At 32.0% G+C, this 24103-nt stretch overlaps 1 protein-coding gene across 2 annotated transcripts in view; it reads right to left on the reverse strand.

Annotated features, from left to right (window-relative positions):
• The window catches only part of LOC134721944 (hemicentin-1-like), a 69062-nt gene that overhangs the window by 43739 nt on the left and 1220 nt on the right, over nucleotides 1-24103 (reverse strand). For both annotated transcript variants that reach the window (XM_063585270.1, XM_063585269.1), the window contains exons 2-23: nucleotides 21859-22015; nucleotides 21057-21344; nucleotides 20337-20648; nucleotides 19481-19771; nucleotides 18975-19295; nucleotides 18049-18351; nucleotides 17257-17565; nucleotides 16038-16367; nucleotides 15294-15602; nucleotides 13144-13449; nucleotides 12124-12429; nucleotides 11362-11670; nucleotides 10812-11117; nucleotides 10185-10493; nucleotides 9201-9506; nucleotides 8483-8791; nucleotides 7681-7986; nucleotides 6894-7202; nucleotides 6330-6635; nucleotides 5525-5833; nucleotides 4889-5179; nucleotides 195-512 (exon numbers count right to left, since the gene is read on the reverse strand). In XM_063585270.1, coding sequence (XP_063441340.1) covers nucleotides 195-512; nucleotides 4889-5179; nucleotides 5525-5833; nucleotides 6330-6635; nucleotides 6894-7202; nucleotides 7681-7986; nucleotides 8483-8791; nucleotides 9201-9506; nucleotides 10185-10493; nucleotides 10812-11117; nucleotides 11362-11670; nucleotides 12124-12429; nucleotides 13144-13449; nucleotides 15294-15602; nucleotides 16038-16367; nucleotides 17257-17565; nucleotides 18049-18351; nucleotides 18975-19295; nucleotides 19481-19771; nucleotides 20337-20648; nucleotides 21057-21344; nucleotides 21859-21946 — 6541 coding nt within the window. In that variant the 5' untranslated portion in view covers nucleotides 21947-22015. The remainder of the gene's footprint in view (nucleotides 1-194; nucleotides 513-4888; nucleotides 5180-5524; nucleotides 5834-6329; nucleotides 6636-6893; nucleotides 7203-7680; nucleotides 7987-8482; nucleotides 8792-9200; nucleotides 9507-10184; nucleotides 10494-10811; nucleotides 11118-11361; nucleotides 11671-12123; nucleotides 12430-13143; nucleotides 13450-15293; nucleotides 15603-16037; nucleotides 16368-17256; nucleotides 17566-18048; nucleotides 18352-18974; nucleotides 19296-19480; nucleotides 19772-20336; nucleotides 20649-21056; nucleotides 21345-21858; nucleotides 22016-24103) is intronic.

Genomic DNA, 24103 nt, shown 5'->3' on the forward strand with positions numbered 1-24103 from the left:
GAAGGTCTTTCAGCAAAGGTCAAGATCTAGAACAGCCAAAAAAGAGGCTTCCAATGGGGATTATGATGTACTCACATGTATTTATTTGACAAACAGTAACCAGTTGCATTTAAGGTCAATAAAAGATGACTGAAAAGCTTCTTTTAAAAGTGTTTTTGAATAAATAAAAACAAGATCATTGTAATAATACATACGTCCAGTAACAATAAGTCTTGAAGCTGAACTTGTTCGTAACCCTGCAGTATTTTGTGCATTACACACATAATTAGCATCATCAGACTGCTGAATATTCTTTATTGTCAATTGTGGGTTCTGTGCGTTTTCCTGAACTGTATATTTGTTATTGTTGGTGTTTCTGTTGATGTTCTCTGATTGTCCGCCACTTGTTGGGGTCTTGGTCCAATACCAGTTAGTGGCTGTTGGGTTACCAGTAATCTGACATGCTATCACATACGTTTGGGCTCCAAGAACAGCACTGCCAGATGATGGACTGACAGTAAGTGACAAGTATTCTGTAAAAAAAGAATCAAACACACCCCTTAATATTTCTTCAATTAAATATAAATCATCTCAAATCAAAATTCAATTTAATAAGAACTTTTACTTTTTGAAAAATCCTTACCTTTAATATTGTAAAAAATATTAATGGCTTTAATTGATTAATAACAAGATTTGAAAATCTCAATTTTACCAATCATCTCAAAATTATCAAGTCAAATAAAATTTTAATTGTGATTCTGGTAAACAGAACCAAAATCTGTACTCTATATGGCCTTATAATTTTTGCTGTAGTAATAAAAACTAAACAGTTACAATATGTAACTCATTTTGTGAATGTTGATATCCTTATTGGATAAATACATGTAAACAATATGTACGCTGTTGTTATATGGTATACAACATATATCATTATGCAGATATACATAAAGTTTCATTCTGCATTTATAAAACTGAAGCATAGGATCATTGTAGTGTGATATTAGTAAGGCCATTGTAGTGATATATGTCAACTAAAAATTCTTCATGGCTAATTGAAGAGATTTCCTATTTCAATAATAAATTTGAAAATTTGAAGAAAAAAAAAATCTTTTTATTATTAATGGTTTTGTAAAAGAAGAAGAATTTGAAAAAAAAAGTTAAATCTAATAACTCCTTTTTTTCTAGAAGGTTAACTTGAAGATAAAAAAAATCCCAAAATAGTTATTCGCTTTTGTTTGCGACTATTCTAACTAGTTCTACCAATGAATGACAGTGGACAACTTATCTGTTGGTTTATTTCTTCCATGTCAACATTTCTCAACAATTCTAGTATGCAACCTCTAAAAACTGAGACATTTATAAGCATTCACAGTGATTACAATATATATATATATATAGTATTAAATCAGCTCACAATTAATCAGGGATAAATATATATATGTACAGAAACACAGGAAAGCATATATACTCAGGAAATTATATAATTATATACAATTGAATTTTATTACTACATATACCATACAAACACATTCATGTCAATCTATACAAATAGATAATGCAGGAAAAATCACAATTTTCCGTCTATATTTCAATGTAAAATGCAATTTTCAACATGCTGCATGCAAAATTTAGATTTTTTTTGTCTTATTGGACTGCTTTTTTATATACCAACAAGTCTTCTATTATCCCTAATGATTGACTCAAAATAAACAAAAGATTTTCTCAAAACTATAAAAATGCAAAGTCTATCAAAAAAATTGACATTGGCAGAGAAAGCTTTTGGCAATGTAAAACATTTCTACTGATTTTATCAAAAGGGGCCCAAAGGCTAACTGTCATTACTTTTCATACTTAAGAAAAACAAATACTGGTGACAAAAATAGCTTAAAGGCTGTCTGAAAATAGTCTTGTCCAAACACAAAATTCTTTTTGGCAATAATTTTCTACCTAGCAAGAATTTTGCAACTTATTTTTGATTCGGATCAGAGGTGTGAAAAGCTTTACAACAAAGGTGTACACAAGTGTTCAAACTTAACACACAGTGTGAAACTCATCTAGTTTGATATGTTCCTAGAATTTTCTTTGAAAAAATTCTTTAACCATTAAATTCAACCTTTTACAAATCATGCTTGCTACAACACAAGGTATGTAAAACCTTCATCATGCCATCATGCATAATACACACGATCTGATGACAAAATGGAGTCCCTGAAACATAAATGACAAAAGAACAAAAATATTTGACACAAAAAATATAGAAAATTTAACTGTTTTATTTTAACCTGATTTTAGGTGTTGACATTTTTCAATTACGCGCAGGTTGAAATACAATCAAGGTTTCTGAGAATGATTTATTCCTCAACATTTGTGTTAACAAATATCTTTATATTTCTGTAGAAATTTGGAAAGCTTATTTTAATTTAGGCTGTAGCAGAAATCTTTGATTTTGTTTACTGCATCAAAGTTTAGCTAACAAGGATCTTTTTAAATAAAATAAATGTAAGATGTGCTGTTGCACATGTTGCATGTAAATTTAGTAATTATTAATTCATATGCTGGTAAGGGATATAAAGCACAAACCATTAAACCTCTAAAACAGAAGAGGTTTATTTTTTTCGCCCAAAAATACAGAGAAAAACAATCTTGTTTAAGGGAATACAATTTACATCTTATATTTCTATTAAATTCATTTATCATATGGATAGGAATTGCTTTTATTATCGATTTAAACAACTTTTAATGTTACATGGTCAATTATTAACCTTCATATGTCCAGATATTTTCTAGAAATTTCATATAAGAGCCTTATTTAACTTAGTGGCACTTTTTTAATGTATTATAATTAAACTATTTATTTCAAATTAGACAATTATTTGCAAAGCAGTGATTCCCTATTTTTTAAATGGTGACAGGCTGGTATAATACAGTATATAGCAGGGTGAGCATCATTAGCTAAGCTTTTATTAATCATTTTTATAATTGACCTAAGAAGAAAAAGGCAAAATTGATAAGTTTCACCATTTTCTTGTTTAATTGTTTTTTTTTTAATTGTTTTCTATTTACTTTTACTTGGATTCAATAAAAACAACAGTGATGATTTAATAATTTCGGAATTTATGTGTTGTCTTTCACTTGTTTAAAAGTACTTATTGTAATTTCTGAGTATTCTTTGTTTACCAGGAGTTTTATTTATTGTATACTTTTAAACAGCAAAATAAAGCATTTACATAACTGAAAACCATCTACATAAAATAATAGAAACTTTTCCCCTTTTAACAGTAATGTTGTTCAAAAGATACCTTCTACATGAAACAGTTTATCTGACATTCTGTGCACTTTTTTATGACAAACATGTCCAACTCAATAATCTCTGAAAATAAATTATCTCCCCTTGAAAAAAAAACAAATAAATTTTCTAAGGTCAACACCAGTTTTTTCTAAATACATATTATTGGTTAAATCCAGTGTGCCAATAATTCCTTCACTTACCCTTATGGCAGAAAATGTGTGTTTTTGGCACATCTTGCTGATATTAAACAAACAAGTTGACTAAAATTTGTCAGGTAGCTACTTTTTTAAAGAAAGATCGGATTAGTTTAAGTGCTTTTGTTGTTTCTAAATAACTTTATGGAATGAAATTCCCAAAAATATATTCATTTATAGCAAGAATAATCTATTCGAAAGAGAGGAAATGTTCATGCAAATTATAGCAATTTTCTGAAATGTGAAATACATGTTTAAAAGTGCAGAATGTCAGATAAGCTGTTTTTACAATTTTTACTACATTTGATTTTTGCATACATATGTGCAGCTACCTTCTACAGTGGTAATGTATATTACAGTATCAGAACAAACACATGTGTATTAGTGTCACAAAGTCAGTTAATATAACCCGTAATTATATATAATGTCCACTTCCAGGACATGGAGATAATATGGAAGAAAAGTATGATATTATAAAATTAGTAAATCATAATATTATTGGTTTTAAACAAAGAAAATTTTGTTGTTGTAAAGTCACATGTGTTTTGATTCAACTGGAAGAGAGAAAAATAATAAATTTTTAATATAAATACATTGTTCTATGCAAGCTGCAGTAAGCTGAAATGTTCAGCTATCATGAAAGCTTATTCTTTAATATAAAACAATGTATCTAAGCTGGTTTCAGCAGTTACTAATTATATATAAATACTAAAAAGAATTTATTTTGAATCAAAAGAAAAACAGTCAAAATTGTATCTTCAGATTCCTTGACAGAATCGTCATTTGGATAGTTAGGAAACTTTTTGATCCAAATCTGACTGTTCTATGTATGAAAACATAGCTTATTCTTGTCATAACAATATTTTATGTTGACTTCCCCGCCAAAAGAACATAACACATATACCCTACTTTTATCAAATTTAATTAGGTCAGTAACTATTTGGTGACACCAATAACCAGTTATTGAATGTGTTAAAAGCCAACAGCTGTTTTATTTGAACCGTAAGACCATGCTTTTGTCTAAAGCCTGAAGACTGTAAGTAAAAGTTAATGGTTTTAACCAAACAAAAAAGTGTTGTCAAAAACACATTCTATAACTGTTTTGTTATACCTTTTAACTAAAGAAAAACAGCATTTGTGCACAGTGAGCATATTTTCCAACCAAACATAAAGGAGGAATGCAAAATAAACAAAATTTGTTTTTCTGTGCAATTTTCTTTTCTTCACAAAAAATAACAAGAAATTTTATAAAGAAAACATTCCAAATAATCCTCATTTTAAATGTTTAGCTTTGGTAGGGATAAGGTGATGTATATAAAGGTATAACAATAAATAATCGTTGACCATAATGGTTGGTTACTAAAGTCAGATATTTCTATCAGCTGGATGGACACTACAGCAGGCATGGTAGATAGGTAGTACCTACCGATATAGGTCAACACAGACGTCGAACTAGACTGGCTCCCCACAGCATTGGTAGCTATACAGACATAGGAACCAGCATCAGTTGTCTCGAAATTGGTAACAGTTAGAGATGGGTTCCCTGGTGTACCTCCAGAATATTTTGTTGGGTTTCCAGCCACGTTAACAGATTGACCATCTTTAGTCCATGCTACGTTGGTGACCGATGGATTTCCACTTACAGTGCATGTTATTATTTGGCTGTTTCCTCTGATGACCTCAGCATTGGCTGGAGAAATGGAAACGGTCAACAATTCTAAAAAAGAAAATGGGTAAAAGTTTGAAATATTTGAGACTAATCAATGTAAAATGTTTATAATGTAGTTGCAATAACATTTGCTGGAAATTAAATAAAATCCCAAATCTGGAAAAGATGTGAAAAAAAATCTTCACACAATTCTATAATAGCAGATTCAAAACTTCATTATATGTACAATCTACTGGCAAGGTTAAAGCGGTATTGCTTGAAAACTGTAGGAGAAGTTGAAAACAAATTATGTACCAACTTACCTCCCCCCCCTTTCACCCTCAGCACACTGTAAACCAGTTTTTGCTAATCTTAAGTCTATTGAAGAGGAAGATAGAAATGTAGAAAACTCACCACCAGTGACAGTAAGTCTAGCACGTGTACTGGTTTGTGTTCCTGCCACATTTGTGGCTGCACAGAAATAATCCTGCTCATCAGCTTCAACAATACTGTTGATAGTTAAATGTGGAGAGGTGGCAGAATTAACAATGGTGTATTTGGTTCCAGAAGATATTGGTGTTTCTGAACCACCAGCAGTTGGTCTTCTTGTCCAAGACCATGATGTAGCCTGAGGTGTGCCAGTAATGGAACACTGTATGGTGTAAGAAGAATCTCCGTAAACAGCAGTTCCATCAGAGGGACTCACGGTTACTGATAATTGCTCTGCAAAAAGAAAAGAGAAATTATCTTTTTAACTGCAATTTATCAAATTATCAATAACTTTAAAATATAGTGTAAAAAAGAATTCAAAATCGATTTGTGATCTCTGATTAATCTCCCTTTATATTTGAGTTACCTCCCCTTATGTAACAAAGTTTACAGAAAATGAATCAAACAAAAAATACAGTGGTAATTATGATAAAACACATTATTTTCTATATCAATATGAAAAGTCTTTCACATGAATTACATACAACTCTGAAAATTTGCCTCCAAACTGAAAGATCTAGACAGATTGTTATATGCTTTTTCAAAATCCAAGATGTAGGTAGACGCCTAGCTAACTTAATCTTATTCTTAAAATCATATAATCATTATATATCTATAAAAATCAGGCCATCAACAATGAGGAAAAAAAACCCAACTTAAAATGAGCTTTAAAGGTCCCAATATATGTTGCATTTGAATGCAAACAAAAAAAAATGTTCAATATACTTACGAATATATCTAAGAACACTAGTTGTGCTAGAACGTGTTCCAACAGCATTTGTAGCAGAACATACATAAGAACCACCATCAGATGACTGGAAGTTCAGTACTGTTAATGAAGGATTCTGGGTATTGCCACCAGAATATTTAGCAGTATTGCCTAAGCTTAATGTTTGTTGTTGGTTAGATCCACTTGGTGTGAAACGCCATGAAATGGAAGTTGCAGCTGGATTTCCACTAACAATACATGTAATTAACTGAGATTGTCCCTGGAGAACATCAGCATTGGCTGGTGAAATAGATACACTAAGAAGATCTGAAAAGATAAAAAAAATAAATTTGAACCATTAAAGGTGCCTATTACAAAAGGCTTTTTGAGTCAGGAGAGTTAATATGGCAATGATTAAAATGAGATTGGATGATATTAATGTTTGTAAATAAAAAGTTACAAATTTAATTGATGTGTCGCATTCATAAGTATAGTATAATAATGGTAACATACCATAACTAATTCATCATTTGTAAATAACAACAGTTCGTATTTACTGTTTTTAATACTACAATAATTTCTTACCACCAGTGACAGTGAGTCTAGCACGTGAACTGGTTTGTGATCCCGCTACGTTTGTGGCACCACAGAAATAATCTTGCTCATCGTCCTCCACAATATTATTGATAGTTAAATGTGGAGCTGTGGCAGAATTAACAATGGAGTATTTGTTTCCAGAAGATATTGTTGTCAATGATCCACCAGCCTGTGGTCTCCTTTGCCAAGTCCAAGACGTAGCCTGAGGTGTCCCTGTTATGGAACACTGTATGGTGTAAGATGCTGTTCCATATACTGCAGTACCATCTGCAGGGCTCACGGATATTGTCAGTTGCTCTGTAAAAAAGAAAAAAAAAAGACATAAGGAACCTGTTGTTCAGAAGTTGTCCTTTGTTGATGTGTTTCTTGTTTTTTATATAGATTAAACAGTTGGAATTTAGTCTGAATAGTTAAACACTAGTCATTTTTGGTGCCCTTTATAAAAAACTATAATGCATGTTGGAGAGTAGGAAGGGAAGTTAATTATTCAATGTTGGTCATGGTTTTTTTAGTATGTTTTTATTATCATTATGCAAGACTATCTTAAACATTGATATTTTGAAAGTCCCTGCCACATACAGTTTAATGAAATAGCCCTAATTGTGGTGCATATGATTTCCTCAATATAATAAATCAAATTGAATATTTTCATTAGTGAGTAATTGTGCTTTAACTAATCTTCCCAGAATTTCTCAAGGATCCCACTTTCCCTACATAATCTAAATCTAAATTGAATGAATATAATATTTTAAACAAAATATATCTATTTACTTACGAATGAATCTAAGAACAGAAGTTGTACTAGATTGTGATCCAACAGCATTTGTAGCAGAACATACATAAGAACCACCATCAGATGACTGGAAGTTCAGTACTGTTAATGAAGGATTCTGGGTATTTCCACCAGAATATTTGGCAGTATTGCCCAAGCTTAATGTTTGTTGCTGATTAGATCCACTTGGTGTAAAAAACCATGTTATAGAAGTTGCAGCTGGATTTCCACTAACAGTACATGTAATTAACTGAGATTGTCCCTGGAGTACATCAGCATTAGCTGGTGAAATAGCAACACTTAGTAAACCTGAAAAGATAATAAAAATTATTTTTAAAAGCTTTTTCTACTGATGTTTATTTTCCTCTTTATAACTTATGAGGCTCCAGCAAAAATGTAATTATCACCTGAAATTAATTAGATTTCTGAAGCAATGAAATGACACAACACTTTTGATTGGTCCCTAATTGCTGTCAATTTCACGACTGATGACCAGAGTCACTAGTAACAGATCTGAACATGTAACAATATATATTGGTCAATATTCAAAAGCTTTTTATAAAAATGGAACCAAAAGTTAAAATACATGTAGTGAGAATAATGAGATCGGCCATTGTGGTCATAAGAATAACGAGCCTGATTATCATACTCAGACTCAGAAATCAGCCAATCCAAATGAGATTTGATGTTTTTGAGCATATATTTGTACTGCAAGTACCAATTAAAGTTTATAGACCAAGTGCTGACATCAAATGTCAATAAAAAAAAATAGGACTATTTTGCAACTAAAACATGAACAACCTACCTCCATTGACGATAAGCCTTGAACGTGTACTGGTTTGTGTTCCGGCTACGTTTGTGGCTCGACAATAATAATCCTGTTCATCACCCTCAACAATATTGTTGATAGTTAAATGTGGGGCTGTGGCAGAGTTAACAATGGAGTATTTGCTTCCAGCTGATATTGGTGTTTCTCCACCACCAGAGATGGGCATCCTTACCCAAGACCATGATGTGGCCTGTGGTGTTCCTGTTATAGAACACTGTATGGTGTAAGAGGAATCTCCATAAATAGCAGTTCCATCTGAAGGACTCACAGATACTGTAAGTTGCTCTGAAAGATAAAATGATTATATGTATTTCTGATGATATCAAAGTTAAATTAATCTTTGAACTCTCATTTCAAGTAGAGAAAAGATTTCTTTTCTTGTAATATTTTATCAGTATATATCCTAAGGGATGTAAATTGTATTTTTTAATCGAAATATCCTACAGGGTGTTTATTGTAATATTTTATCATAATATCCTATGGGGCCCATGATCTGCTATCATCTTTTGTCAATCTGTCCTTTAAGTGATAAAAAATGTTTGTGTATTTCATACTCCCAATATGCTAAAAATGAGACCCATTAACAAACAAGACAATAATTTGTGTTTTTCAGTATAAATTCATAAGGCAACTTTTCTATATCGAGAGAAAATATCATATATGACATGAAACCAAAATATATTTTTATACTTACGGACATATCTTAGAACAGAAGTTGTACTAGATTGTGTTCCAACAGCATTTGTAGCAGAACATACATAAGAACCACCATCAGATGACTGGAAGTTCAGTACTGTTAATGAAGGATTCTGGGTATTGCCACCAGAATATTTGGCAGTATTGCCCAAGCTTAATGTTTGTTGTTGGTTAGATCCACTTGGTGTGAAACGCCATGAAATGGACGTGGCCGCTGGATTTCCACTAACAATACATGTAATTAACTGAGATTGTCCCTGGAGAACATCAGCATTGGCTGGTGAAATAGTTACACTAAGAAGATCTGAAAATATAAATATATAATTTCATTGTTTCAATTTTACTCAATAGATTATGGATTAAAAACTCATCATTTCACAGGCTTTTAATATGGTAGGCCATATCAATGTTTCTTATACATAAGACTCATTAGTTGGGTAAGAATCTATATGAGATTAAAGAGCTTTTAAAACCAAAAATTTAGAAAAGTTGTGTCAAATACAGCAATGGCAATCTCTGTCTGGGGATAGTCTAAATAAGGCTGCATGAGGAAATAGGATGCACATTTTTTAGACCCCAAGCATCCATTGATCATTTAAAATTTTCATTAATTATTATTAATCTTAGTGTCTCCATTTCTCAAACATGATAAAATTATATAGGACGAAATAATTGTTTGTTACTAAAGGATTGCAAAATCATAATGATGTGTCATATTCATAAGTGTTGTATTATACAGTTTACAAACTTCAAGTAATAATGAGTTACTGTAATTGTACTTATTTTCGCGGTGTATTTATTATCACGAATTTCGCGGTTGGTTTATTATCACGAATATAAATAAACATGAATCCAAATCAAACCTTTCAACTGAAAGACAATAATGATAAAATCGCGAAAAAAAGTACCCACGAAAAAAAAGTACAAGTACAGTATTCATCATATGTAAATTCACTTTTTTGCTAAAACAATAATGCCTTACCTCCTGTGACAGTGAGTCTAGCACGAGAACTGGTTTGTGATCCTGCAACATTTGTGGCACCACAGAAATAATCCTGTTCATCGCTCTCCACAATGTTATTTATAGTTAGATGTGGAGCCGTGGCAGAGTTAACAATGGAGTATTTGCTCCCTGAAGATATTGTTGTCAATGATCCACCAGCCTGTGGTCTCCTTTGCCAAGTCCAAGACGTAGCCTGAGGTGTCCCTGTTATGGAACACTGTATGGTGTAAGATGCTGATCCATACACTGCAGAACCATCTGAAGGGCTGACAGATATTGTTAGTTGCTCTGAAAGATAAAACATCTCCTTGAAATACACCATGTATGGTCACATTAAAATGTCAAACCTTCCATAAGCAGTAATTGTTGCTAAAATCTATATTCATAAACAAATCTTAATATAGACAAAGTGACCACAAACATGCATATTAATCAATTATAATATTTCTTTAACATTTAGGTACATACTATATTATAATCTTTGTAAGAAGGTCAAGGTACAGCTTTTACAAGTTATTCATGAAAAAAATTGTATATAATCATAAATAAATTGTGGATAAAGCATCAGAAAAAATATCAGGAAAAATATATGCTTTATTAACTTACGGATATATCTTAGTACAGAAGTTGTACTAGAAGTGGTTCCAACAGCATTTGTAGCAGAACATACATAAGAACCACCATCAGATGACTGGAAATTAAGTACTGTTAATGAAGGATTCTGGGTATTGCCACCAGAATATTTGGCAGTATTGCCCAAGCTTAATGTTTGTTGTTGGTTAGATCCACTTGGTGTGAAACGCCATGAAATGGACGTGGCAGCTGGATTTCCACTAACAGTACATGTAATTAACTGAGATTGTCCCTGGAGTACATCAGCATTGGCTGGTGAAATAGCAACACTTAAAAGACCTGAAAAGGAAAGTAAATTTTTCATTGTGTGAATAGTTGATTAGGCAAATATTCAATGTTGTATTATATCAGTTAAATTATATTAAATGACACCACAAAACAGTTTTTACAATTTACTACATAGTTTTTTTTAATTACCGTATTTGGTTGCGTATAGTCTGCACTTTTTAACCCAAAATATGTACTTTACATAAATGCATACTATACATGTCTGAATACAGTAACTAAATAACAAAGAGCTAACCTCCATTGACAATAAGTCTTGCACGTGTACTGGTTTGTGTTCCTGCTACGTTTGTGGCTCGACAGTAATAATCCTGTTCATCGGCCTCAACAACATTATTAATAGTTAAATGTGGCGCAGTGGCAGAATTAACTATGGAGTATTTGGTTCCAGCAGATATTGGTGTTTCTCCACCTCCATTGATGGGCATCCTTACCCAAGACCATGATGTGGCCTGTGGTGTTCCTGTTATAGAACACTGTATGGTGTAAGACGAATCTCCATAAATAGCAGTTCCATCTGAGGGACTCACAGATATTGTTAGTTGTTCTGAAAGATAAAACATCTCCTTGAAATATATCATAAAATCAAAAATTACTCCAGCTTCAATTAAATAAGGTTTTCTGATAATTTGTTTGTATAATCACAATTCCATGAGCAGTTCACAATTAAGCAGAGGATTGAAATCTTAATTTTTCATTTAATTCTTCCTAACAAAAATCTTGCTATGGCACTTTATAAAATGCATATCTTCGTATTAGAAAATATTTTTTAGAAGATTCAAATGATAAATTTTGTCATTTTAAAATAACAGTATTGTGATCAAGTTATGGTACCAACTGTCAAAGGTGAAGGTCATCTACAGTTTTGGCTGTTCTGTTTGGGTCCCTTCTCAATGTAAAAATCACATTCTTTAATTATGAATAGAATCTGAAAGTTTGGTACAATTCTATGGTAAAGTATTACAAGATCCAACCAAATATTTGTGTTTAAATAACTTACGGATATATCTTAGTACAGAAGTTGTACTAGAAGTGGTTCCAACAGCATTTGTAGCAGAACATACATAAGAACCACCATCAGATGACTGGAAGTTCAGTACTGTTAATGAAGGATTCTGGGTATTTCCACCAGAATATTTAGCAGTGTTGCCCAAGCTTAATGTTTGTTGTTGATTAGATCCACTTGGTGTGAAACGCCATGAAATGGATGTGGCAGATGGTGTTCCAGTTACAGTACAGGAGATCAACTGTGATTGTCCCTGAAGGACATCAGCGTTAGCTGGTGAAATAGTTACACTTAATAGACCTGAAAAGATAATAATTTTTTTTTTATGTGGAAATTATAGTTAAACTATATCAAGTCATTTTACTTATGAAGAACAGGTGTTAAAAGAGTCGACTAGATGAATAGAATACTATTTACTCTTTTGTTTCATTGGATCGAAATAATTTGGAAGTTTTTATGACAAGTTTTTGCAATTCAATAATGTGAATGTTGCACACACACTATGACCTTACTACACATATACACCATCAAGAAAATTTGAAGGCAAAATGTTGGTCACTGTGATTTTTATTGGATGTCATACATTTTCAAGTGTAAAGTACACTGTTAATCATCGGTAAGTTCGAGTGTGAATTCAAAGATTGTTAAGATAAATTTCCTTCCTTTTTCAAACAAAACTGACCATTTTTTTAAATGTAAATAATATTCTTATCAAATCTATTCCATTGTGATTTTGGCTTAAAATGGAGAAATTTAATGATTATCATTACACACTAGAGACCATGTATACTCACACGTCCCTTTCAAAATGTTTACTTTTCCTATTCAATTAACATTTTATAAGTATGTTTGAATACAGTCTTACAAAACAAACTATAACCATGTAAAATCTAAATTTAAGTTGAATAAATTGAATCAACATAATTTGTTTACATTAAAGATGTTAACTTGTGGTTATAAACTGAGATTTTTTTATTATGGAATGAACCAGAATGCATTGACAATTGAACTAACCTCCATTGACGATCAGCCTTGCACGTGAGCTGGTTACTGTTCCGGCTGCATTTGTTGCTTGACAGAAGTAGTCTTGCTCATCATCCTCCACAATGTTATTGATTGTTAGATGTGGAGCATTTGCCGAGTTAGCAACAAGGTATTTGCCGCCAGCCGATATTGGTGATACTACACCCCCAGCTACTGGTCTTCTTGACCAAGACCATGATGTAGGTGTGGTACCAGTTATAGTACACTGAATGGTGTAAGAGGCATCTCCATATATAGCAGTGCCATCAGCAGGCGTCACCGAAATTGATAGTGGATCTGAAAACCAAGTCGTATATTTAATCTCGTTCAAGTTTGTGATATAAGATTCGTTTATTAAGATGTCTTTAATACTTATGATATATATGGAATAACCATTCATGGTCTCGGATTTAAAAACAATATGATGAACAGGATGATTAGATACATTTGTACTTTAATGCGCAGAAAATTATCCATTTAAAAACTTAAGAAACTTCAGAAAAATAACAGTAATCTTAAACAAGTAATTAATAAAAAAAAATTATCATAAAAGGGTTGGTCTATGACATTCATGGAAAGCCAGTGCAGTTGTCTATAAAGCTTTTTGAATTAGCCAATTAATTTCCTTCCCATGGATTTTACACAAAACACTAGAAACATCATTATATATATACAAATATTAACTATACTTACATGAGGTTCAAATTTCTCCTTTATTAAGACTATGCTCCATTAATGCCAGTCTCACTAAACTTAAAATCTTTTATTTCAAACCTTTTTCATGTCACAGTTGTTTAACAAACAAACAGATAAGATACTAACGGAAATTATATTTTTTGACTATCACTTAATGAATTTATAGATCTGATATGATATAAAATTCTATTCAAGACTGTTTAATTGAAAAATCTTTAAAGAAAATTACATTATTTTGTCTATTTAAACATCAAAATGTGAACACTTAAACACTTTTGTGGAGAAAACAATTAAGTGCAACAATTGTGAATTAGCAGGCTCCTACTACAACTAGTCATCTAAACATTTGAATGTTATTTATTCTCTGTTTCTAGCAATTCACATTGATTAAAACCATGTTTGATCAACTATCCTTTTTAACAAATATGAGATGACTCAAAAGACTTTATTAAATAATTGTTTTTTAATTTAAAAATTTGTATCCGTGTCTCATGGTTTTGACTTTTATGCAATGTATAAATTTTTATGCTATGTATAAAACTTATCCTAATCCCTCTATTTCTAAAACATTTATTCTATGAAACAGTCCTCATTTTTAAATCAGATAATATATTTTAAGAAAGCTACAAAATACTGCTAATCTATTTCACATGCGTTTTTCTCTCTGTTTACAGAATTAATACATGTACCACATTGGATATACCTACGATATTACATGCAATTAGTAACATTTACATAGTTTTACTTACGCCTGGCCTACAATTCTTCATTACTTATCATACATGACAGTTCAAAACAAAAAACATATGCGTTAGCGAACAATGACAAATTGACGAAAAGCAGAGAAAAATTCAAAATGTTAACGCATATCTGAAAGTTTAGTGCAAATGATGCTTATAAAACTATAAGCTCAATAAAAAGTTTTAAGCTTAGTTATAAAAAAGATCTTTGATATATAATGATACATCAACATTGTTAAAAATATTGATTTAAAGCAATGAATATTTCATTCATTGAAATTTACAAAATTTTCATCGGAATGGTAGAAAAAATTTGTTCCGTTGGAAACAAGGTGGAAAATGCACATACACACTATTTTATATTCTGCACATTTATAACAACTACAATGAACCTTTACTTCAGTTTATATTGAACCAAAAACACATGGTTCAATAGGTCTTCAAATTACATCCTGCAAGATGAAGCTCATAAAAATGGACGTATCAAGACACTCAATTGATGAAAAAACAATGGCAATTTCATCAACATCCTGAACAAATTAGGAAGACAAATTGTAATCAACCTGATTTTGGATGGAAGAAAAATCGTAAAAATCAAAGTTTTAATAACATACCTTCACTCCTGAAAATATGCATTATTAAAATATGTAAATGACATATTAAAGTTTATTTTTAGGACCGCATGTAACATATGTAAATACATACCAACATATGTCAATACTGAATTACTACTCGTTCCAGTACCAGCAGCATTGGTTGCTGCACAGCGATAAGAACCAGCATTGTTTGTCTGGAAGTCTGTAATGGTAAGATCAGGGTTTCCTGGGGTTCCACCGTTGTATTTCCCACCACTGTTGATTATATTTAGCAACTGCTGACTGTTACTACCCGATGGTGTAAAATACCAGGTGATTTGTGTAGCTGCTGGGTTTCCTTGAGGATTACAGTCTATTGTTTGTGTGTTTCCTCTGATAACATTAGCAGTAGCAGGAGAAATAGTCACAGTTAAAATTGCTGTAAAATGTAATCATATATTTAAATATAACCTCTGATTGAAAAGAGAAAGAGAGTATGTTGTTTGTACTTGTACTTGTTATTCAATCTATACATACAAAGTTAAATAAAGTAATAACCTTTCATATAAAAAATATGATAGACAAATTGATTCAACGCTTTTTGACTACATGTTTTCACTTTTTTTCATTCAAATAAACAATGATTTTGATGAGGCAATAACAAAAATCTTAAAGAATTGATATGTTTAATCTACTCCAAGAGATATTTTGTTGGTGACACTGCTATCCTTTAACAATTATGCAACATTGACAAATTTCTAAACAAAACCATAATTAAACATAAACTCCCAGACAAGAATTTATAAAAGCTTTATACTCCAATAGTAGAATTTCCTTGTTGATAAAGAAACTTAAAGAATTTAAGAAAACAAACCTCCTGTGACTGTCAAAGTGTGTCTAGAACTAGGATTGTTGGAACTGTCACTGGTACCAGCAGCATTAGTTGCGTAGCAAGTGTAGATTCCAGCTTCATTCAAAGCAATACTCTTAATGGTCAAGTGAGGGTTTGTGCCAGAATTATCAATGGTATACTGATTGTCATTGGTTCCTTGTGCTATGGTCTGTTGACTGCCACCTACAGGTTGGAATGTCCAGTACCAAGAAGTTGCTCCGGGTGTTGCAGTGACCTGACACTGAATCTGGAAACTAGCATCTCCTACTGTTGCTGTAAATTGTCTTGGTTCAACGTTTGTAGTAGGTACGGCTGAAATATAATAAAGAAAATAGACAAGTTGTTGTTTAATGTCCTTGTGGCAAATCCAATCCGAAATGCATGTTGAGAATAAAATGATAAAAAGATACGAATATAAACCCTAAAATAAAATTGAGAAAGGAAATGGTGAATATGTCAAAGCGACAACCACCCGACCATAGAGAAAACAACAGCCGAAGGCAACTAATGGGTCTTCAATGTAGCGAGAATTCCCGCACCCGTAGGTGTCCTTCAGCTGGCCCCTTAAATATGCATAATAGTACAGTGATAATGGACGTCATACTAAACTCCGAATTATACACAAGAAACTAAAATTTAAAATCATACAAGACTAACAAAGGCCAGAGGCTCCTGACTTGGGACCTGCTTGTTACTATACCAGCAAACTAAGCTAGGTTTTCAATGTGTTAGTTCACAAGGTAACAGTTTTCAGGATGGCATATAACCTTTCACTGATATATTTTCTCACATGAAACTTGATTAAAATTTCAAGCAAGCTCTGATTTGCAGTTCCTTAGAAAAAAAGGAAAACATTTCATAAATTATATGTACAAGAATATACAAGTATTCATTTAACTGGAAGTTGGTGATTGGTGACTCTGAAAACACATCACACATTAGCACACGCTGACACGAAGTTTGCTACCAAGTTTCATGAAGATCTGACTTTTAAATCTTGTAAAAAAAATACAAAGCTTTATAGGACAAAGGAATGGACACAAGCAGGCAGAGACAGAGAACCTTTATAACCCCCTCCCTTGAAGTAGTGAATTTAAAATCTACACCAGCAATTCAGATTCCAATGGATTAACATAGGATTAACATCAACAGAAAAGCATTAGTATGGCCTGCCAAATATAAATGTTATTAATGTACTTACTGATATAGGTTAAAGTTGCCCCAGGGTTGCTAGATGAGGATCCGGCAGCATTTGTTGCTCTACATACATAAGTACCAGCATCACTTGGTTGGAAGTTAAGTACAGTCAAAAAGGGATCCTGAGTTGTACCCAGTAAATATTTCTGACTGTTTCCTGTATTGAGTTGAGTTTGTTGAGAGCTACCAGCTGCTGTAAACAGCCAGGCAATGTTTTGTGCAGCAGGAGTTCCACTCACAGTGCAGGTTATTCTCTGCTGAGCACCTTGGACAACATTTTGATTTTGTGGAGTGACAAAAACAGACAGAAGTCCTAAAAAAAATAATGATAATATTGCTTAGTATACTACAATGAACAAACCATGAGACAAGTAATGTTTTATTAGTGCACATCATCAGACACTCCTATCTTGAGCACTGTGATATAGAAACAAGTAGTTTTTAAATATAACTTTCTCATTCAACTTTTTAAAATTTTAAAATTTGGATCTGAACTGAACATCTTTTTTAAGTTGGCACCAAACACCTTGACTAAAATTAATTTGCTCATTTAAATTTAATAAAACATTGACAAACATTTAACTTTCAACCTTTAACAAAAATAAAAAAAATTCAAAGAACTTGAAACAGAAAATTTTCACTGGATATACAGCAGTTTGGCAAACATTTTTTTTATCATTGAGAAGAGTAATATTTCCTTAGCAAAACAACCTAATTAAAACATTAAAGTGATTTTTACACAGTTATCTCCCTGCAGTGTTATGTACCACCTTTTAAAAGATATACAAGTACTTACCTCCAGTAATTGTGACTGTTCCTAGATTACTGCTGCCAGTGCCTACAGCATTTGTAGCAAAACATGTGTATACTCCAGCATCGGATGTTGTGGCAAAATTAATGGTTAATGAAGGGGTAGATGTTGTACTGCCTTGATACCCCTGGTCTCCATTGTCAATTCGTAGAATCTGATTATTGGAACTTCTCTGCCAGTAAACTTGAGTTGCTGCAGGACTTGCAGATACTATGTTACAAGTAATTTCCACTTGACTTCCATAAGTTGATGTGTAGGTAGTAGGATTAATCTGGACTACAGGTATACCTTGAATAAAAAATGTGAAATGTAAAAAAATTACTTGATCCAATAAACACAGATCCTACAAAATCATCCCCTTTTTAAACTTCAGAATTGCATATGGTAAATTTAAAAATACTTACCGGTAAATTGGTCATAAAAAAGACTCCTTTGTGTTCTGTAAGCTCATTCATTTTTTAGTTTGGCATTTTGTATCCTTATTTCAAACTAATCATGTTCATGCTTTTCTCTGTCTCTTTATAATATTTTTACACTGAATCCATTTGGGGTGTTCTAATTGATTTTTTTCTCCAAAATCATTTTGTTGTTTATTAATTGAAATATGGCTTTGGCCTTACTCTCTGTAACTGTGAATACTCTTACATCAGTACTTTATGCATTTAGTTTGTAGCTTAGTACTAATATGATAAATCAATCTCTTTCTACTTGATTTTCAGTTTTTTTTTCTAGTCATCCTGTTTTTTTTTATAACAGCTTAACTCTACTTATATTTTACAGAAAAGACAGTTACAATTAGTTGTTCTCACCTTTGTCTATAAATCTTTAATGAATATTTTCATCATTAGTAATCATACCACATCTCCTTAATTTTATAATAATAACACATAAACAATATAAAATAAACCTACTTCCTGTTACAGTTAGAGTTGTTGTAGGATTATTTGTACTGGTCCCGACCAGATTTCTGGCCTTACAACTGTATGTTCCCTGGTCAGTTGATGCCACACTGTTGATGGTCAAAGATGGACTATTAATTGAGGAGCCTGAATACTTTCCGTTTGAGGTTGACACAGAGATAGGGTCTGTTGTTTGTCCTTGATTATTAGTGAAGGTCCACTGAACTTCCTGTAGAGGACTATTTGACGATTGGACTGTACATCCCAGAATAATTTGTTGTCCGGTAATTTGAGTGTATGATGGCTGTGGAATACTTGTAACAGGTGGAGTTCCTTAAAAAAGAATAAATTCAAATTTTAAAAATACTGATCATTTATTCTTTGTTTTTTTTGTTGCTCCAAAGGTAAGGCAACTTTTAAAAGTATTTTTTTTAAATCCTAGACCTTTATCTGATAAGCTTTTCCATTAAGTCTGAACTAAACAAAAGAATTGATACATATGTAATGAGTATACATACCAACAGGGTTAACATTTATGGTATCTGTATTAACAATGTTTCCTGTGACAGCATCAGTCCCCCGACAGACATAGTTTCCCCCGTCAGATTGTTGTACGTTGGTAATTGTCAGGGATTCTGTAGCCACAGTGCCACCAGTAAGTCGGTTATTATTGTTTATATTCAATTGAACGTTATCTTTAAGCCATACAATTTGAGATGCAGTTCCTTGAGTAACATCACACAGGAGAGTAACTGTGGTCTGTAGAGTTGGAGTGTACTGGGTCACAGGAGCATTAATTGCAATAGGATCTACAATAATAAGCATACATTCAGAAATGATTTGCTTTCATACCAACAATGACCAAATTATATTATATTTTTTTCAATCTCAATATTAGAATGTGAATTGAAAAATAAAAGGAGAAAAAATATAGAGTAAAGAACTGTTCACTACACTTCAGTCAAGAGTAAATGTTTAATTTGTTCCTTATTTAATAAAGGTAGATTCAGTATTTTTTTAGCAGATAAAAAATTTCTTTAAAGAGGGAACAATCATATTTTCATGAATATTTTATTTTGTCATTATTCATATGTCTGCAGTCAAGCTTATATAAAATTGGGTACCTTTTTTTTTAAAACTTTTTCAATTCATGGTTTACCAGTACCGATAGAATCCAAAGAAAATGAGTAAACATGAATCCACATTTTAATTGACCTCATAATTATCATTCTGTTAACACTTACAGATTCAGATTCAATATATTTTATTAAAGATCCACTTAAAAAGAACAGACATTTTAAATACTTTATGTGCATGTACATGTATGCTCTCAAAAGAATGAGCTATAAAACTTTCAAATTATGTTAAACTCACTAGCAACTGTAATTTGTCTGCAGACTGTCTGTGGAGTAGAAGATGTGGTTGTATGTGTTACATCACAACAAATGGTGTCTCCATTGTTAACAACTACTGGACTCCAGGTTAAGACACCAGTTACATCATATGATTTAACATCTAATACTGTGCTAGTTGTGAACTGAGAAGCAGAAAACTGAGTGTTTTTATTTTGATTTCTCATGGTCATTGCTCCAGCTGGGAAACCATTTGCTGAAATACATGTCCATGTGCCTTGTTGTCCTGGGGTCAAAGTCGTTGGTCCAGTCAAAGTTGGTGCATCTGGTGGAACTATTAACAAATGATTAAACAAAAGTATTAAATCAAGAATTACTGCAATATAACTGCACACTGCTTTTACCCTATGAAAAAGCTGTTCAATACATATCTCGTTCCGTTATAAATTCGGCACATTAAGAAATTGTATGCATAAAATTTATAAAATTATGTAAACATCAACAATGTCAAAGACAAAATAACAATAAACAGATTATCTATGGTCTTTCAAATTAAAAGATGTTTCTTGGGTAACATACATGTGTATGCAGATATTCCTAATATTGCAATATTTCCTTACATTTTCCATTACCCAGAAATCCCAATATCATGAATAATAAATGCATGCAATATTATCTGAATTTAAGGTAAACACATTTTATAATCATGATAATATTCATCAAAATTGTGTTTTCTACTTACAGTGAACTTCAATAAATTTAGTAGTACTGAGAGGATTTTGAAGTACACCATTTTCTGCCTGACACTCGAAAACCTCAAAATGATCATCTTTGGTAGCAATAAATGTTAAAGATGTTGTCACTGCTGTACCAACTGTTGTTGTAGAAATACCAGTTGTTATTTCTTGGTCATCTTTTAACCATTTCACTGTTGGCGGTGGATCACCACGAGCAGAGGTACATGTTAATGTAGGATTGCTATTTAGAATTATAACTTGAGGTCCGTCGATGATTGGTGGTCCTGGGGGAACTAGTAAAAGGAAAAAAAAAGGGAAAGTGAATATTTTGCCTGTTGGAAAACATTTGTCACTATTTGACTGGGTAGAACATGTAGAACTCAAAGCTCAATTGATCTTGTATCCATTGTATCCATCTTGATATTTTATTCGTCCAAAATTTGACAAGCTCTTATTCAGCCTTTTTAAATGAGTTTGAAATTGATGACCATGTTATTTCTTTCATTTCAAATTATTTTTGTTAGATTTTTTATATAAATCTAATAAAAGGCAGCAATTTTCACTTCTTATATATATCATGTATATATATTCTACAAACATTGTAAACCATTATTTTTCTATTATTGTATAAATGTAAAAGGATATCTGTGAGGTGTAGTATTTTATCTTTACGTTTTAAAAAGAATCAAAAATTGACTAATGACGATGATTGCAAGTGAATTTGAATTCTTGGGGAAATACAACATTTTCACATTTAATACTAAGTATTTTGGAAAAGACATGAATAGTATGCATCAAATTACTTACTCTGAGATAATACAGGTACAATTACAAAAACTAGAACGAAAAAGTAGGAGATCCCTGATGGTGGTTTGGTGGCTTTTGACCAACCCATCCTTGAGGTCAAGGTGGCACTTCAGGCAGGTATTATTTTTACAAGGACCTAGGTGTTTGGTGTTTTTTCCTAAAAGAAAAATATATATAATATATATATAATTATGTTGAAGAATCAATTAATAAATTATCGTAGCTATGAACCTGAATAAATATAATAATATTAAAATACACTTCATGCAAACATTTTTTATTTTGACTCTAATCTGGTTTATTTTATATTTACTCAAATCTTGAAGTCACATGAGTTAGTTTGTAGTTTGTATTCCTTCCTTTTGAAAGAATATATGCCAAAAAAATCTGATATAGGTAACAATCAACAACCAAATCAATAGCTGTGCAGAGATGCATGCAACAGTCTGCACCAAAATCTTTTCTTAGAACTACTAGTTCCAACACTATGTAAACAAAGTTTTGACAAAACTGACTACATGTACTTAACAAAATAAAATTTTACTAGTCTAGTGCATTGGACTAGTGGCTAATGTTGCAGACTGTACAATTTGCTAAAATTACACATAATTCATTTCATACCTTTTAGTCATGTTAGTCAACAGTCATGACAATAAGCTTTAGTTTTATTATGACTTTCATAAAAACAACACAAGATTGGTGTACATATTAATTCTGGGACTTAGTTATACTTTAGTATTTATGACATTAGTACTGGGTGTATTCAACAACAGAAATAGTGTGTTATCACCTTCTGTTAGCAAAGAAAATTATCACATTCAAATCCCAAACATATAGAGGTTTTTTTTTAAATTCATTCACACCAAAAATAAAAGGTGAACTTTAAAATATCTTAGTCTGCACAAATTAAAACTTCTCAAAAGTCAAGTTGCACATGTTTGTTTGTGTCCTTTTATGTTGAATAAAGATTAAATCAGCGTAAACATGGTAAAGTAGGATATACAAGTGTGACTTGAGTTTTGTGTAAAACCGGCAAAAGCTAGCCTATGTGGACATTCATTATTGGCCGAACTAATACATCAATCTATTGTTTCCATATTCAAATCACCATATTTTTTCTTGTCCTCTTTTTAAACATTATCAGTGGTTACTAGTGGTATTCACGACAGAAGAAACAGGCACACTGTGAATTATATATGTTTTACTAAAAGCGACCATAGAGTCAGGGGAAAGATATGAAGATGTTCATATCGATAAAATTGGCGCGGAAATTCCGAAATATTTATACCGCCGATACCAAGAAAAAATATTTCTAACATAGAAATCAGTATTGTTGAAGTGTTCAACTGAGTCCCTGACAGATACAGAATATTGTTATTTAAAAATCGCCAAGTCACCCCATTTCAACCTTTTTGAAATAGTCGAATTTATAATACTTTAATGAATATTTAGGTCTACAGAATCATGATTGATTCAGAATTGGCATTCTACAGCCTCAGCTGCAACTGAGGAGGCAGCTTTTAGTCTCATAATTAACTTCACTGAATTAAAAAAGAACTATTTATTCCAGCTGACAATGTGGGAGGGTGCGAATCCTATCAAATAATCATGTATATTGGAGTGAATACGCCTACTGTTTTGATTCATTTACAAATTCTTATCGAAAATGCATGAAATCATTGCCCGTGACAGGACTTTTTTAAGTATACATGGCATTGTTAATCGACCTTAACTTGTCCAGAATCGTGGTGCTTATAATGAATACCACTATACCACTTGTCTCAATAATATCATTGAGGGCCTCTTGATTCTTGCAGTTATTTTTGTGAGAAGAAGAAAAAAATAAAGGGTGTATAGCTCTTCAACGTTGTGTTTTGTGGACTTGTTCGTCTTTTCCTCGTTTTCAGTTTTTCACCATGGGCGTTGTCAGTTTTTCTTTGACTTATTACTTTTGAATTTCATATGTGTATCAACTTATAAGTAGCACGATCGAGTGTGTTTTTTAACGTCCCCAAGCCGTGTCTTGCTATATATGTGAATAGAAAGAAAGAATAACAGAGAATCATTTATGAATGTTGTGTTTAACTCCCTTGCTTTAATGAATTGATACACCCAGAAAATGAACGGGTTTTGACTGTCGAAAACTGAAAAAAAAACATTTAATCAACTTTTCTTTTAATTCTGTTCTCGTCTTAAAGTGTTTTTTCCTAAAGAATCTGCATCAAGGTGCTAGATGTTCTCGCTG

This window comes from Mytilus trossulus, chromosome 6 (assembly GCF_036588685.1).
Source record: "Mytilus trossulus isolate FHL-02 chromosome 6, PNRI_Mtr1.1.1.hap1, whole genome shotgun sequence".
In the NCBI taxonomy this organism is placed as follows: Eukaryota; Metazoa; Mollusca; class Bivalvia; order Mytilida; family Mytilidae; genus Mytilus; species Mytilus trossulus.